The sequence below is a fragment of the Eucyclogobius newberryi genome, unplaced genomic scaffold (assembly GCF_026437365.1).
Source record: "Eucyclogobius newberryi isolate DKJ021-1_F unplaced genomic scaffold, fEucNew1.0.hap1 SCAF_17, whole genome shotgun sequence".
NCBI classification, from domain to species: domain Eukaryota; kingdom Metazoa; phylum Chordata; class Actinopteri; order Gobiiformes; family Gobiidae; genus Eucyclogobius; species Eucyclogobius newberryi.
Window position 1 is genome coordinate 4,725,441 of NW_027315801.1, and position 15,817 is coordinate 4,741,257.

The window sequence follows — 15,817 nt, forward strand, 5'->3', positions numbered from 1 at the left end:
CAAACAAGGCTTCCCATGCAGGTGCTGCTCGCCAAGCACAAGGACGACAGCAAATTCTACGCCGTCAAAGTTCTGCAGAAGAAAGTCATCCTCAAGAAGAAAGAGGTGAGAAAGACCAGAGAGCATAGGCCTGTTTTTACTACAAAGCTGATTGAGCTCTCCCCTCCGAGCGACAAAAGACTCTGTTCTGAATTTCCTCGTTAGCTGACGTTTTCTTGATCCAAAGTGGGCTCTGAGGGGTCTATTTTTCGAAGCGGTCTGATTCTTTAGGCACGAGATTACTGGACAAGAGAGAACGCAGAAGCTTGATCTTGTGGTCGTATTTCCAATGATGCTTCTATATGTTGAGCCTACATGCTTGGGAAAACAAAGCTAATGCATTAGCCATTTGCTGGTTATTGACAGCTAACATAAAGTGACCAGATTTTAAAATTTAAAAACTGGGACACATCCGAGATGGGATGGGAAATAATAATAAGTGTTAAAGAAACGTGCGTAATTAAGTACATTTGTATGCACTCGGATCATTCATACAAAGTGAGCCGTGAAAGAGGTATATAGTCAGTATATAATCTGAGAGACCTTTATCAGTGGAAATGAGTGCATCTTTTGTCTTTTAGTTATTCTAAAGCCAGATTTCTTCTAGTTTATCCAAAGAAACAACAATATATCCCCTTGTTTACGGTTGGAACGTCTCAAAGTGGTCCAAACTGGGACATGTCTTGAATAAAACTGGGACAAATCAATGGTTTTGGTTTTCTGCTGGGACGTGGGACACAGGGCTCAAAACTGGGACTGTCCCGGGTAAATCAGGGACGTCTGGTCACCCTAAGCTAACATTATTGATAGCTAACATGAGCCAAACCCAACGCGTTACTCAAAGAGAGGTTAAAACATGGTGTGCTGTAGAGGCTTTGCAGAGAAGTAAAATAAAGAAGTTTCCTGTTTAATCTTTGGCCACGTCTTCCGCAGATTTACTAAAGGTCTTTTTGTGAATTGACTGAGATCGGCCCAAAAAAAAAGTATTATCTAGGTACAGCTTGGATTATATTTATGAGCCTGCACCCGAGCAAGGAAAACTATGAGGAAGTAAGTAAAGTAAGTAAGTACATTTGTATGGCAGCTTTCACAGACAGAAGTCACGCCGTGCTTCACAAAAAACAGTTGAAACACAGAGTAAAATAGTGAAGACACAAAGCTATTACGGTGAGCAATACACACACAACAATATACAGCAGAATCGGCCCCTAAAGCGACTGTAATTAAAAGCCCTGACTGAATCAACGATTACCACAGATTCTGTCATAACTAATAATTGTCTTATGCACTTTAACTACCGTTTCAATGCTTTATTGTCACTGTTCAGCAAACCAATATAACCGGGAGTGTGAAGGTAATTGATTATGAAAGGTTACACGTGTCCAGGTTTATGGTTTGTTTGTTTGTTTGTGTAGCCTTTTATTTGAGGACATTGATTCACTAAAGTCTGTTACCGGGCCTGGAGTCGCCGCACGAGCCACACGTAGCCTCCTGGATTAGGTCTGACGTTTGCTGTCGGATCAGTTATTTCAATGATTGCTCGGACTTTGTGTAAAATCCCAAGTTAGAAATGCACGACGAGCTAAAATGTAGCCTTTTCAAATCTGTCAGTCTCAAATTTGGTCACTTGTTTAGGTCTTTAATCCTGGTTTAGTTCTGGCTCGTCCTTGATTAGAAGACAAGAGCAAATATAAGAAAATGCTATATCATCCCGGGAGGGCGAAACCATTTTCTGATGCCGTGCTTGTGGAGTTTAATCATGCATGTATGTACTGGTGTTTTAGTGTGCATGGAATTAGCCGTTGCTGTTGAATTCCCTGAAATTCAAACTTGATTGATTGCATTTTGTGAAGGCCAGTTACACTAACACGATTTTGAAAAGTTATCTCTTGACTTCTCACTGCAAAATACAATCCCCGGTTGTATCATCGCTGCGATTACCCATCTCGCCTTTGCATATTTTAAGGACAATAACTATATGTTGTAGTACGGTTTAGACTACACATTTCTCTAAAATGTAGTGAAGATGATTATATTACAGGTTTTACTCCTTTTGCCTAGTTGTCCCCTGTTTAACCATTTTTGTCAAGTTTATATAATGTTACTTCCGGGTTGGCCACGAGCAGCCGCCGTGACATAGGTAGAGATAATTCCACAACTGTTACCTAGCAACCGTACTCTAAACAAGAGCCGAAATCCATATATGATTTTACAGTAGATATTATGCCTTTATTTAGTTGAATGAAGGTTTTAACTGTTTAAATTGTGTCAGTTAAGTGTAAACTGTCTCTGTGTTTTCAATAGTACGTCGCATATTGATGACATCACAGAGGGATTACATTTTAGGGATTACACTCAGCTCTACTTCCTTTCATTTTTCATTTTAATTTTTCAAAATGTTTTCACAAACTGCAACTTCATGGATGTAAAACTATGATAAATAAAAAACTGAGTCATGATTAGAACAGGAGAACTTTTATATCAGGTGTGTCAAACTCATTTTGGGCCGCGGGCCGAATTTCGACGCTCAGGCGGGCTGAATATAACGTAAATTATAGACTAAGTTATAGTGTATACAGTAACAAAGTGTATTTATTTGGGATATGAATAATTGGAAACATGTTAATTGTTTATAAAGCACTTTCAATTCACCTTTACTCACAAGCATTGGGTATTGAAATAGTTTCGTAAGCAGCTCATTAACATACACATGAGGACAAACCGGGGCTGACACAAGAGCACACATAAACCCAAATATCAGTTACATTTTCCATAGTCAGACTGACCAATCAGACTGAGATGAAGAATCACAGTACAAATGTATTTCTAGTAACTTAATAGGTAGGACATTTTGTGATGATTTGATTAGCTTATGAATCTAAATGGTTGTGTCTGTCTCTCATTATAGTACTTATTACTTGTGCTGTGTATGTGGTACAGATCATAGGTTGTTTCTGTCCCGACCTGTCCTGGGACAACAGATTCTGACATATTTACTTTGTATTTTCATTAATATGCACTGTCCCTTTAAATAAATACATCTACATTCAAAATTTCCAAAAGTGAATTATTATTTCTATCAGTGATTAGCCCCAAGATTTAAAAAAAATCTGCATTTTCGCTGCCCCCTCTATATGAAGTCGTATTGTCCTGAAGAATGTTGTGATGTCATCTGAATATACGGTGATTATTCCGTGATACGATGTTTGCAGTAAACAGTCTTGGTCCTGAGTGTGGGTCTTATCTAATCTACGTGTTCTGTTCAAAGGACAGGTTTTATAACATCAAACAGCCTTATCCAAAAGCCTGTGCTTGGACCGCGCTTCACTGGAAAAAGAAATACGTCACTCAAGTTCTGTGTTGTGGTTTTACATTTGGTGTCAGTCTTGAAATTGCAAGATAAAATTAACTAAAGACACATTTTGATTGGCCGACGTGGCCCCTCGAACCAGTTCATCAACAGTTCTTTTAATGTCTAGTTCCTCGCGCTGGGTCCATAGGCAGAGGTCTGTCTTGTACTTGTACTGAAGTAGCTCTTTTGTGACTAAATACATAGTTCACATGACTGTTCTGAAGCTTGTGCATAATAAGCTGTCTCCTGCTCAAACAATAGGGCCTTAGTTCAACTTGAATATAATATTAGTGAGTGATCATGATTTATTGCTTTATTGTCAGGCATTCTGGTTATGTAATGTTTGTACTCATGCTCAGTACATTTCATTAGTTAATTATCAGGAATAACTGGTTGTATCTGTATAAAGTATAAAATGTTTTATTGTATTTCTTTATATTTCAGCAAAAAAACATCATGGCGGAGAGGAACGTGCTGCTGAAGAGCCTCAAACACCCGTTCCTGGTGCGGCTTCACTACTCGTTTCAGACTCCAGAAAAACTCTACTTTGTGCTCGATTATGTCAACGGAGGAGAGGTAATGCATCTCCTTTTATACTCGCACTGAGAGATAATAAATACCAGATCTACTGCTCCACTACAATGTATTTATCAGAGATAAAACCTAAAGTGCATGTTTTTCTAATTAATACGTCACTTGGTGGTATCTTTTTCTTAAATATTTATTATTATTTTACATCTGTCAAGTCTCTGTTTGTGAAGACATGTTGAAGAGGGAAGAGGGATTATATTTCAAATACAACGTAGACAACATATCAATACAATGTAATTAGTTAGTTAAGTATTTGAACAATTCAGATAGAGACGTACAGTAAAAAACTCCATCACACCAAGCAGAAGGGGAAGGGGCTACATTAGAATAAGTGACATTAACAATAAAACTGAAGTTCATTAAGACGGAATAATAACAAAAGACTCAAACATTTGTTATGTACAGAAAATATAGACAGTAAAATGTGGGAAAGCAATTTTAAAAAGGGAGTGTCTACAGAGCTGCGGTGCGCGGCCGAAACTGCCATGTTATTTTGTGCCGTGGCTCCTGAATTTGCTGCGCTATTTGACTGCGCCGGGTTAGGGTTAGGGTTAAGGTTAGGGTTAGGGTTAGGGTTAGGGTTAGGGTTAGGGTTAAGGTTAGGGTTAGGGTTAGGGTTAGGGTTAGAGTTAGCCATGAGGCTAGGGTTAGGGTTAGGGTTAGGGTTAAGGTTAAGGTTAGGGTTATCCAAGAGGCTATATGGCAGTGCCGCGGTTCCTGAAACTGCTGGGCCATTTGACCGCGCAGCCACGGCCTTTTAAAATACAAGGAAGCACATGCAAGAAGCAACCACAAGATGGCAGCACCTGGGATTGGTTACATAAAATCATCTTTGTGAGTGAGTTTGGAATAATGGTGGTTGTGTTGGTGTTCCATTCCTTGGACTGGCTAAAGGCTGTCTCCTTCTATGACCCCCTTGTAACCCTTCTAGTGTGTTGACTTTCTTCTTTGAGCCTGGAAGAATAAAAGGTTTGACCATTGAAGAGAGTCTGAAGACTACGAAAAGTCTGAGGAATAAAGTCTGGCGGTAATGCAACAATTGGATGCCAACCGCCATAAAACAACAACAACAACAACAACTACGCCAACAAAGCCACTAAGAGGAGGAGGGGCCAGGCCGTGTGAGGTTTATATGTCAAGCTGACATTAATGAATTTAATTGTGGGTCTTGGTGAAAAACATACCAACCGTCTTGGTGAGATTTAACTGGAGACAACATTGGTTAACCAGTCTGTAACTTATTTGATCCGTGTGTGTCCAGTGCAGTACAGTGTCCTCTGCATACATCCGTATGTTCACTTCTGGACACACAGGAGCAGATTATTGGTGTGCATACAAAATAAATGCAGTTTGCGATCTGTGAGAAAGATATGATTTTGCCCAGAAGCAGAAAAGTTAAATGAATTTGGATTGAAGAATTTCATGATTAACCATGTCGAAGGTGATTTGATTTAGTCAATGAAGAAACAATTTGCAATCTCAGTTGAGTGGTTTACTCTAAATCCAAATTGTAACTGCTGGAAAGATAAAATGTGAAGTGAATAGACATTACAGGCAAAATAATGATGGGTCGGAAGTTTGAAATAGATTACAGATCACCTGATTGAAAGATTGGAGTCTGTGCATTTGAGAACTCTCCCTGCAATATGGACTAATTAATAATGTGATTACGTGGTTTTACGTATAGTTGTCCATCCCGGACACATCTTTGGCTTTCGATGGTTTTGAGGATTTGATAATAGTTCTAATCTCTTCAGTTGAAGTGTAAAAAGTTAAACCAGGCCCTGAGGATGGAACATTCAAATGTCACAAATGTCACAAAATTTCATTGAAAATGAAGGGACAATTGATGCATGAAACTACACTTTCATTAACGCAAAGGTGTTATCAGGTATTATTATTTGTCAAATCATTTTTGGACCTTGTTTGCAATATGGTTGCTAGGTAACAGTTGTTGAATTACCAACCTGCAGCTCATATCGAACCAGGAAGTGCAATTATAAACCATAAACCAATGTCAAACTGGAGCAAATGAAGAAAGACGTTTTAGCAAAACCTTAAATATAACAATAATGTTTATGATGATTTAATTAAATTAATAGTGCAACCTGTTATGTGTCATAACATACTGTAACATTCAACAAATTGTATTGTAATACAAAATATAAATTTACCTTGCTTTTGTTTTTAATTAGTTTAGATATATTAACTTCTACTTATTTCACTGGTTTAACTATTAACTATATAAAGAAGTAAACAAATAATAATAAAAAAATCATGTAAAAAAACATATATTGTAGGAGGCTTTCATCTTTCGTCTTTTGGATGTTCATCTTTAACAATCAGAATCAGGTTCAGAAGCCCCCTATGATGACAACACGAACAAGGCAGTTTACGTCGCCCGGATCGGCGTCACCGGGGCCCCATCCTGGAGCCAGGCCTGGGATGGGTGCTCCATGGCGAGCGCCTGGTGGCCGGGTCTTACCCCCCGGGGCCCGGCCGGGCACAGCCCGAAAGAGCGACGTGGGGCCGCCCTCCCTTGGGCCCACCACCCGCAGGAGGATCCATAAGGGGCCGGTGCAGAGAGATCTGGGCGGCAGTCGACGGCAGGGGCCTCGGCGACCAGATCTCCAGACACAGAGACTAACTCTGGGGACATGGAATGTCACCTCGCTGGGGGGGAAAGAGCCTGAGCTTGTGCAGGAGGTTGAGCGATACCGACTAGATATAGTCGGCCTCACCTCCACGCACAGTTTGGGCTCTGGAACCCATCTCCTCGAGAGGGGCTGGACACTCCACTTCTCTGGTGTTGCCCGCGGGGAGAGGCGGCGGGCTGGTGTGGGCTTGCTGATAGCCCCTCAGCTCAGCCGCCACGTGTTGGAGTTTACCCCGGTGAACAAGAGGGTCGCGTCCCTCCGCCTTCGGGTGGGGGACCGGTCTCTCACTGTTGTGGCGGCCTACGGGCCGAACAGCAGTGCAGAGTACCCGGCCTTCTTGGAGTCCTTGGGAGGGGTACTGGACAGTGCACCGACCGGGGACTCCGTTGTTCTACTGGGGGACTTAAACGCCCACGTGGGCAATGACAGTGACACCTGGAGAGGGGTGATCGGGAAGAACGGCTTCCCCGATCTGAACCCGAGCGGTGTTCAGTTATTGGACTTCTGTGCTAGCCACGGATTGTCCATAACGAACACCATGTTCAAGCACAAGGGTGTCCATCAGTGCACATGGCACCAGGACACCCTAGGCCGGAGGTCAATGATCGACTTTGTTGTCGTGTCATCAGACCTCCGGCCGCGTGTCTTGGACACTCGGGTGAAGAGAGGGGCAGAGTTGTCAACTGATCACCACCTGGTGGTGAGTTGGATCCGCTGGCGGAGGAGGAAGCCGGACAGACTTGGCAGACCCAAGCGCATTGTGAGGGTCTGTTGGGAACGTCTAGTGGAGCCCTCTGTCAGTAGGGTATTCAACTCGCACCTCCGGGAGAGCTTCTCCCATGTCCCGGGGGAGGCTGGGGACATTGAGTCCGAGTGGACCATGTTCTCCGCCTCCATTGTTGATGCGGCTGCTCGGAGCTGTGGTCGCAAGGTCTCCGGTGCCTGTCGTGGCGGCAACCCCAGAACCCGGTGGTGGACACCGGAAGTAAGGGATGCCGTCAGACTGAAGAAGGAGGCTTATCAGGCCACTCTGGCTTGTAGGTCTCCGGAGGTCATCGACAGGTATCGGCAGGCCAAGCGAGCCGCGGCTCGTGCTGTCGCAGAGGCAAAAACCCGGGCCTGGGAGGAGTTCAGGGAGGCCATGGAGGAGGACTATCGGTCGGCACCAAAGAAATTCTGGCAAACCGTCCGGCGCCTCAGGAGGGGGAAGCAGTGTCTCACCAACACCGTTTACGGTGCGGGTGGAGGCCTGCTGACCTCGACTGGGGATGTCGTCGGACGGTGGAAGGAATACTCTGAGGATCTCCTTAATCTCTCAGTCACGTCTTCCGAAGAGGAAGTAGAGACCGGGGACTCGGAGGCTGGCTCATCCATCACCCAAGCTGAAGTCACTGAGGTTGTTCGCAAACTCCTCGGTGGCAGGGCTCCGGGGGTGGATGAGATCTGCCCTGAGTACCTAAAGTATCTGGATGTTGTAGGACTGTCTTGGTTGACACGTCTCTGCAACATCGCGTGGCGTTCGGGGACCGTGCCTCTGGACTGGCAGACCGGGGTGGTGGTCCCTCTGTTCAAGAAGGGGGACCGGAGGGTGTGTTCCAACTACAGAGGGATCACACTCCTCAGCCTCCCGGGTAAGGTCTATTCCAAGGTACTGGAGAGGAGAATCCGACCGATAGTCGAACCTCGGATTCAGGAGGAGCAGAGTGGTTTTCGTCCCGGTCGTGGAACACTGGACCAGCTCTATACCCTCCATCGGGTGCTCGAGGGTTCATGGGAGTTTGCCCAACCAGTCCACATGTGCTTTGTGGATCTGGAGAAGGCTTTTGACCGTGTCCCTCGGGGTGTCCTTTGGGGGGTGCTCCGGGAGTACGGGGTCCGGGGCCCTTTGCTCAGGGCTGTCCGGTCCCTGTATGACCGGAGCAGGAGCTGTGTTCGCATTGCCGGCAGTAAGTCAGACCTGTTCCCAGTGCATGTTGGACTCCGCCAGGGCTGCCCTTTGTCACCGGTTCTGTTCATAATTTTTATGGACAGAATTTCTAGGCGCAGTCAGGGGTCGGAGGGTGTCCGGTTTGGGGACCACAGGATCTCATCTCTGCTGTTTGCAGACGATGTTGTCCTGATGGCTCCATCAAACCCGGACCTGCAACATGCACTGGGACGGTTTGCAGCCGAGTGTGAAGCGGCTGGGATGAGAATCAGCACCTCCAAATCCGAGGCCATGGTTCTCGACCGGAAAAAGGTGGCTTGCCCTCTCCAGGTGGGTGGGGTGTCCTTGCCCCAAGTGGAGGAGTTCAAGTATCTCGGCGTCTTGTTCACGAGTGAAGGAAGGATGGAGCGTGAGATCGACAGGCGGATCGGTGCAGCGGCTGCCGTGATGCAGTCGCTGCATCGGACCGTTGTGGTAAAGAGGGAGCTGAGCCGAAAGGCAAAGCTCTCTATTTACCGGTCGGTCTACGTTCCTACCCTCACCTATGGTCATGAGCTTTGGGTAGTGACCGAAAGAACAAGATCGCGGATACAAGCGGTCGAAATGAGTTTCCTCCGCCGTGTGGCTGGGCGCTCCCTTAGAGATAAGGTGAGGAGCTCGGCCACACGGGGGGATCTCGGAGTAGAGCCGCTGCTCCTCCACGTCGAGAGGAGCCAGCTGAGGTGGCTCGGGCATCTGTTCCGGATGCCTCCTGGGCGCCTCCCTCGGGAGGTGTTTCAGGCATGTCCCACCGGGAAGAGGCCCCGGGGAAGACCCAGGACATGCTGGAGAGACTGTCTCTCGGCTGGCCTGGGAACGCCTCGGGATCCCCCCTGAGGAGTTAGAGGAAGTGTCTGGGGAGTAGGAAGTCTGGGAGTCCCTGCTCAGACTGCTGCCCCCGCGACCCGGCCCCGGATAAAGCGGCAGAAGATGGCTGGATGGATGGATGGATCTTTAACAATGAATCATATTTTCTTAATATATTATATTGATTTCTGTCAAAGTTTGTCCATTCTCTCATTTAGTCGCAGTTTATCATCAGCACACACATTATATTCAGCATCATTATTTGTCTCATGTGCAGGGGAGTAGACGGGGGTCCAAGAGTTCTGTTGTCCCGGGCCCCAGGGTCCTACTGCAGGTCCCCAAATTAGCAGTAATAATGCCTTTCATTTGTAGTGTGCTACTATTGTAGCCACAGCTGCCCTGGGGCAGACTGAAGAAACTGAGGTTGCCAATATGCGCCATCGGCCCCTCCGGTCCCCACCATTCATCACACCACTTGCGTGTGTAGCCTAATGTCACAGCGACAGAACATGGGAATCAAACCTGTGACCTTCTGTTTGGTGGTTTCATACAGAACATGTAAAATAAAGTGGTTTTACAGCGCATCAAAAACATTATTTTATTTATGACTTTATTCATTCATTTATTTTTCTACTGCTTGTTCCCTTTCGGGGTCGCGGGTGACTGGAGCCTATCCCAGTGACTTTGGGCCTTAGGCGGGGTACACCCTGGACAGTGGCCAACTTGTCGTCATCATTTATTATATAAATATATATAATATGACACAAAGTGACATAAGTATAAAATACTTGTCACTGGTTTATGGTGCACTTAAGGTTTGTGCTGGAGCATCTGCCACATTTGTCTCTATAGGCTTCACCTGAAATGTTCCACAGTATGATTTTAAACGTCTAAACTATGTTCAGGGAGATGAACATCAGGTGACGGCCCTGCTCACAGTAAGAATGTTTTTCATGCAACAACAATTCTTGTAATTGAATTGAATAATAAGTTTAATGCTGTACTGTGGAACATTCCAGGCCTTTAAAGCAATAACATCTCCATGGAGAGGAAGTCACATTGTTTGAACGATTGTCAGATTAGTGATGGTTTTATCTCCTCATTGTTGGCCACTGGTTTGAACATTGGACTTGAATGACCTGGAGGCAGCAGACCTGAACGTTCATTCACTTCTGACAGTAAAATCTGTGCTTCTGATATTTCCAAAGGTCTGACACAGTTTGTGTGTTTGCAGCTGTTCTTCCACCTGCAGAGGGAGAGGTGCTTCTCCGAGTCCAGAGCTCGTTTCTACGCCGCTGAAGTGGCCAGCGCTGTCGGCTACCTGCACTCTCTCAACATCGTTTACAGGTCCATAACAACGTCAATAACCAGGAACAATCAAGTCATTATTGCCACATAAGCAAACTGATATTTATTTGTGTTTACTGCAGAGATCTGAAGCCAGAAAACATCCTTCTGGACTCACAGGTCTGTCTCTATTTGCATATAAATATATATCCTAAAGGTGAACATGATCATGTATGTTAGCGACAAGGTCCATTATGCCACTTGCAAACAAAACACATGTTTTTATTAGGTTAAAAACACATCCTGTGGTGCAGACCAGTGTTTGTCCATGTGTAGTACGTGTGCCTCTGGTGGAGTTTGTTTTTTTAAAACACAAATCTGTTCATGTTTTATTTTCCTTAGGCTTAATCAATAATCAAAACTACCTGAGTCTCATTTTAGACCTGCTTTAGTCTCCTAGTTTATTCATTCATTCAATAATTTTCATTTTATAGTCTTGCTTGTCCTTTCCTCAGTTTTCCTGTTTGGTGAGGTTAGATAAGTTTTGAAAGGTTTACTTTGGAGCGGATCAGTGCAGTCTGAAAGTGTCATTGTCCTGAGTGAACCGCACTGGTCTAGTTAAGGCAGGCATGTCCAAACTACGGCCCGGGGGGTCAAAACAACAAAATGTAGTACTTTTTACTGTAAAATTGGAAAAATGGAGGCATTTTGATGTTATACCAGCCTAATATTAATGTTCCAAGTCTTATTAAAGGTGGAGGCATCGAAACTATGTCAAATACATCACTTGGAATGATTCATATTGTCCAACCTGAGAACTACTGGAGCTTGTCCCAGTGACTTTGGGCCTTAGGCGGGGCACACCCTGGACAGGGGCGTCGCAGGGTTACCACGGAGACAGAGACACACAGACGTTCACTCTCACAGTCATTCACTAGGGCCCATTTAGAATTGTGGGAGGAACCCAGAGAGAACCCAGAGAGAACCCACGGTAACACGGGGAGAACATGCAGACTAAACCCAGAGAGATCATGTGATGTTGGTCTCTTTATCGGCGGCGAGAGCTCTGACCGCTCTGGTTTAAACTTGGTTTAATTCTGGTTTAGACCTGGTTTAATTTCGGTTTAGTCCCGGGTTCATTACTGGTTTTGCACTTTGGCAGAGCAAAGTCGGTAAAGGCTTTTGCATTTTATCTAATATTTTATTCAACAAAAATCTAATATAATAGTTGTTATTTTATCATCATTGAAACAGATTTAGTGTTTTTGTGCAACCCTTTCTTCTCAATCTGCAAGTTGAGGTGGTCAGGTAACTAGATAGTATTAAAGTATTAAACATTAAATAAAGAACAAATACTAAAAAAAATGAAAGTATAAGCAAGAACGTTTTTAGAAAAATCCAACTCCCTGTTAATTAGTTTTAAAATTTAATTTGACTTTTTTTTTTATTTTTTATTGCGGCCGGGACTGCATGTTGATTACTATAGGTTACCATGGTGATTGTTCCTCTAGTTTTCTCTCTCATCTCATTGGTTTAGCCCTGTTTTTCTATTGTATTCACTGTAATTCTCTCAAATTCCGGAAAACAAGCTCTCAAGTTGAAAACATGATACTGGTAAATTTCGAGAGAAACCCAATGTAATGCAGCAGACTCTGGTGCAATGAACGTCACTGTCCGCTCTGTGCAGACGAACGGAGACAGCCGTAACTTCAGACGTAAAAGGCTCTTTGTTCTCTCTCCAGGGCCACGTGGTGCTCACAGACTTTGGCCTGTGCAAAGAAGGAGTGGAACCTGAAGGAACCACCACAACGTTCTGTGGCACGCCCGAAGTCAGTCCGCCTTCACTTCTCCCCATCCACATTTTACAAGCAAATTCACAACGACATGAACAATCTTGTATTTATTTTATTTCATTTCATTTAATTATTAATAGTTTTAATTTAATGTTTTTAATTTAAAAAAAATATTTTTTTTAATTTATTTTATTTCATTTATTTTATTTTAAACAAATGAAAAAGATAAATATTTTATAATAATAATAATTTAAAAAGGAATAATAGAAAACATAATAATAATAATAGTAATAAAGAAAAAAATTAAAGAAGATTTCCACTCTGACACACTCACACAACATCACACGTGTACAACAACCACACACACATCTCAATCAGCAAATAGCTTCACTTTGTCCTGTAAAACACACATTTACCTACCATTTTCTGCATTTCGCTTATTGCATCAGGGCTTGGATTACATATCACCATTACATATTTAGTCGTGCGTGAAAAAAAATATTATCCATCAACATATACCAGTGTTTGTCACATTGAGCTTATTTTAACTATTCCACAAACACAGTGGCATCAACTCAATCTAATTTGCCTTTTATTCACCAGAATATCCTATGCACAAATTATATTAACAATATCAAAGCCACAGAACTTAACTTTCCGCCCAAAAATTAACTAAAATAAAAGCATGTTGTTGTTGTTTTTTTAATGAATATAATACTTTATGCCACTGACACAAAAACTCAAAAGCAGAATAATCCCAGTAAACGCTTATACAAACAGCAGAACGAAACACTACAGTAGTAATTTAGTCTAGAGTCATTGAAGTTATTCGACCCTCTCCATGACAATAAATATTGAGCCGTTGAATATATTGCTGCATATTGTTGTCCATTGTATTTACCGTTTTACTGAGGCTTTGGTGACGTTGGTGTTTGTGATCTGTGTGCAGTATTTGGCTCCCGAGGTGCTGAGGAAAGAGGCGTACGACCGCACTGTGGACTGGTGGTGCCTGGGGGCCGTGCTTTACGAGATGATCTACAGTCTGGTTAGTGACCTCACTGCGTCATCTTTCCATTGTGTTTGTGCATAAGACGTGAACTTACCAAACAAGAGAGAACCCGGATCGACTATGGTCTAAAACAAGTCTATCGAGGTTAGTGAGTGTCTGTAGTGAGCAAATATAAAAGTTACTACTCTGCTTACTATTTGGTATGTATCTGGCATCTAAAAAAGGAAATTAAGTAAACAGTAGAAAGGCAGGTGTATGTGAATAGTAGCATAATAGCATGGTGAGTTGAAGTGTCCTTTATCTCCCCCGACCATTAGCAAATAAGATGTGCAATTGAGCAAGAACAGAGCTTTTTTCTTTCTTTTTTTTTTAAAGTGAAATTTGACCAAAACAAAAGCTCGAGGGACAAAAAATTAGATAAAACTGTTAAAGTGTTAAACTGGGGTTCTTTTTCTGTTTTTATATCAGTAATAACGTCAAGTAATCCAAGGCAAAACTAAACCTGAAGATAGAACGGGGGAATTATCAACATTTAGATACAACTATTGTGAGAAGAGACATCACATCTTTACCATTATTTGATTGTCCAACACGTTTCCTCTTGTATGCGAGCAGCTTTATCAAATCCAACTTTCTGAAAATCAACTTTTGACATAAACAGCTCTTTTTTCCCTCTTGGTTATTGAAAATAGTTCAGCAAACACTGTATCAATGCTCTTACAAACATTTAGTACAGGGTTTAATCATGAGCACATGTCGTTTTTGTTCATGGCTCAGTAGCGCCCTCTAAAACTGAATCAGATCTAGACTAAAGCCTGAGAAAGGAGCACCAGAATAAGTCCACTTGACCAGGCCTGTCTCCTGTCCCGTGCCCAGCCGCCCTTCTACAGTCGGGACGTGGCAGAGATGTACGACGGGATCCTGCACAAGCCTCTGCCTCTGCCCCCGGGGAAGTCTGACGCCGTGTGTGCCCTGCTCACCGGGCTGCTGCAGAAGGACCAGCACCGCAGGCTGGGCTCCATCGCAGACTTTGTGAGTCACGCCGACACTGACATTTGGACCGTTTTATTGTTGTGATTTTAGCAGACTCGGACGCTTTTGAACGAGACGATCAGACACGAATGAACACATACTCAGGCCAAACCAAGACAAAAGCACAAGATAATCAGAAAATAATAATTTCTCACCAAACACTGACTTGATCTTGTGATAAAGCGCTGTATTTCCACTGATGCTAAACAATATGTTGAGCCCGAGCCTCGGCGGACAAGATGGCGGTCCACTCAAGTCATTGCTTGTGCTCAGTGGCGCATATCGCCAAAAATTACTTACTTCCTAGTAAAAAAAATAGAAAATAAAAAAGACTTCCTAGTTATGGAGCTAGCTCTGGGCCGTTCCTCATGCTGCTTTAAGATAAGATAAGATAAGATATTCCTTTATTGTCCCACATGGGGAAATTTCATTGGTGCAACGCAGGTAGATACAGAGGTAGATCCAGAAGAACAGATCACTTATAGGAAGTCTGACTATAGTTTACGTGACAGGAGTGAACACGCTGACAGCAGTTTACCGTACACTGTTCACTGTGACATGAAAAAAATTATTTTGAGGATTTTAGAAACGGTAAAAGAATGAAATTCCTTCTATTTTATTTTTAAACTAAAACGTGGCGTAGAAACTTTGCAGAGAAATGAAACGAATGCAGAAAACGCTGAGGATAAACCGTAAGTAGTTTCCTGTTTCCTCTAGCTTTAGCCACGTCTCACAGAAACACAAACTTGGACTTACTAACTACTAAGATGGACCTTCTGATTAAAAGTATAATTCAGGTACAATCATTTCATTTAAGAAACTATTCCAAAGTGCTATAAAGTGAACAGATACATTATTACTATTTTAGAAGAATTATCCTGAAGAAAACATAAGAATAATCGCACACTTGTGTTTGAATAATGCCACAATATTTTAACACTATAATGAAAACATAAATATATAGCCCGGGTAAAGCACTACACAGCATCTTCAACATGATGTAATCCGAACCCTGGGACACAACACTCCTGCAATGACAACAATAGATGGATACCTTTCACATGTACTTTTAGCAGCTGAAAAAAAACGATCACAATGAATGATGGATGAGACAGAATGAACCAACGGTCAAGGACATGGCTCAAACAACAACATGAACATTTATAAAATAGAAAAGAAAATACCTGCTCAGTTCCAATGAAACAGGTGAGACAAACATGTTCTAGATCAGGGGTGGGCAAACTTTTTGACTCGAGGGCCACATTGGGTTCTAAAATTTGACCG

General features: G+C 43.1%; 1 protein-coding gene across 2 annotated transcripts in view; it reads left to right on the plus strand.

Annotated features, from left to right (window-relative positions):
- The window catches only part of sgk2a (serum/glucocorticoid regulated kinase 2a), a 31,469-nt gene that overhangs the window by 12,786 nt on the left and 2,866 nt on the right, over positions 1 to 15,817 (plus strand). For both annotated transcript variants that reach the window (XM_072448810.1, XM_072448811.1), the window contains exons 5-11: positions 22 to 105; positions 3,836 to 3,967; positions 10,647 to 10,759; positions 10,843 to 10,879; positions 12,442 to 12,528; positions 13,442 to 13,537; positions 14,378 to 14,533. In XM_072448810.1, the coding sequence (XP_072304911.1) occupies positions 22 to 105; positions 3,836 to 3,967; positions 10,647 to 10,759; positions 10,843 to 10,879; positions 12,442 to 12,528; positions 13,442 to 13,537; positions 14,378 to 14,533 (705 nt within the window). The remainder of the gene's footprint in view (positions 1 to 21; positions 106 to 3,835; positions 3,968 to 10,646; positions 10,760 to 10,842; positions 10,880 to 12,441; positions 12,529 to 13,441; positions 13,538 to 14,377; positions 14,534 to 15,817) is intronic.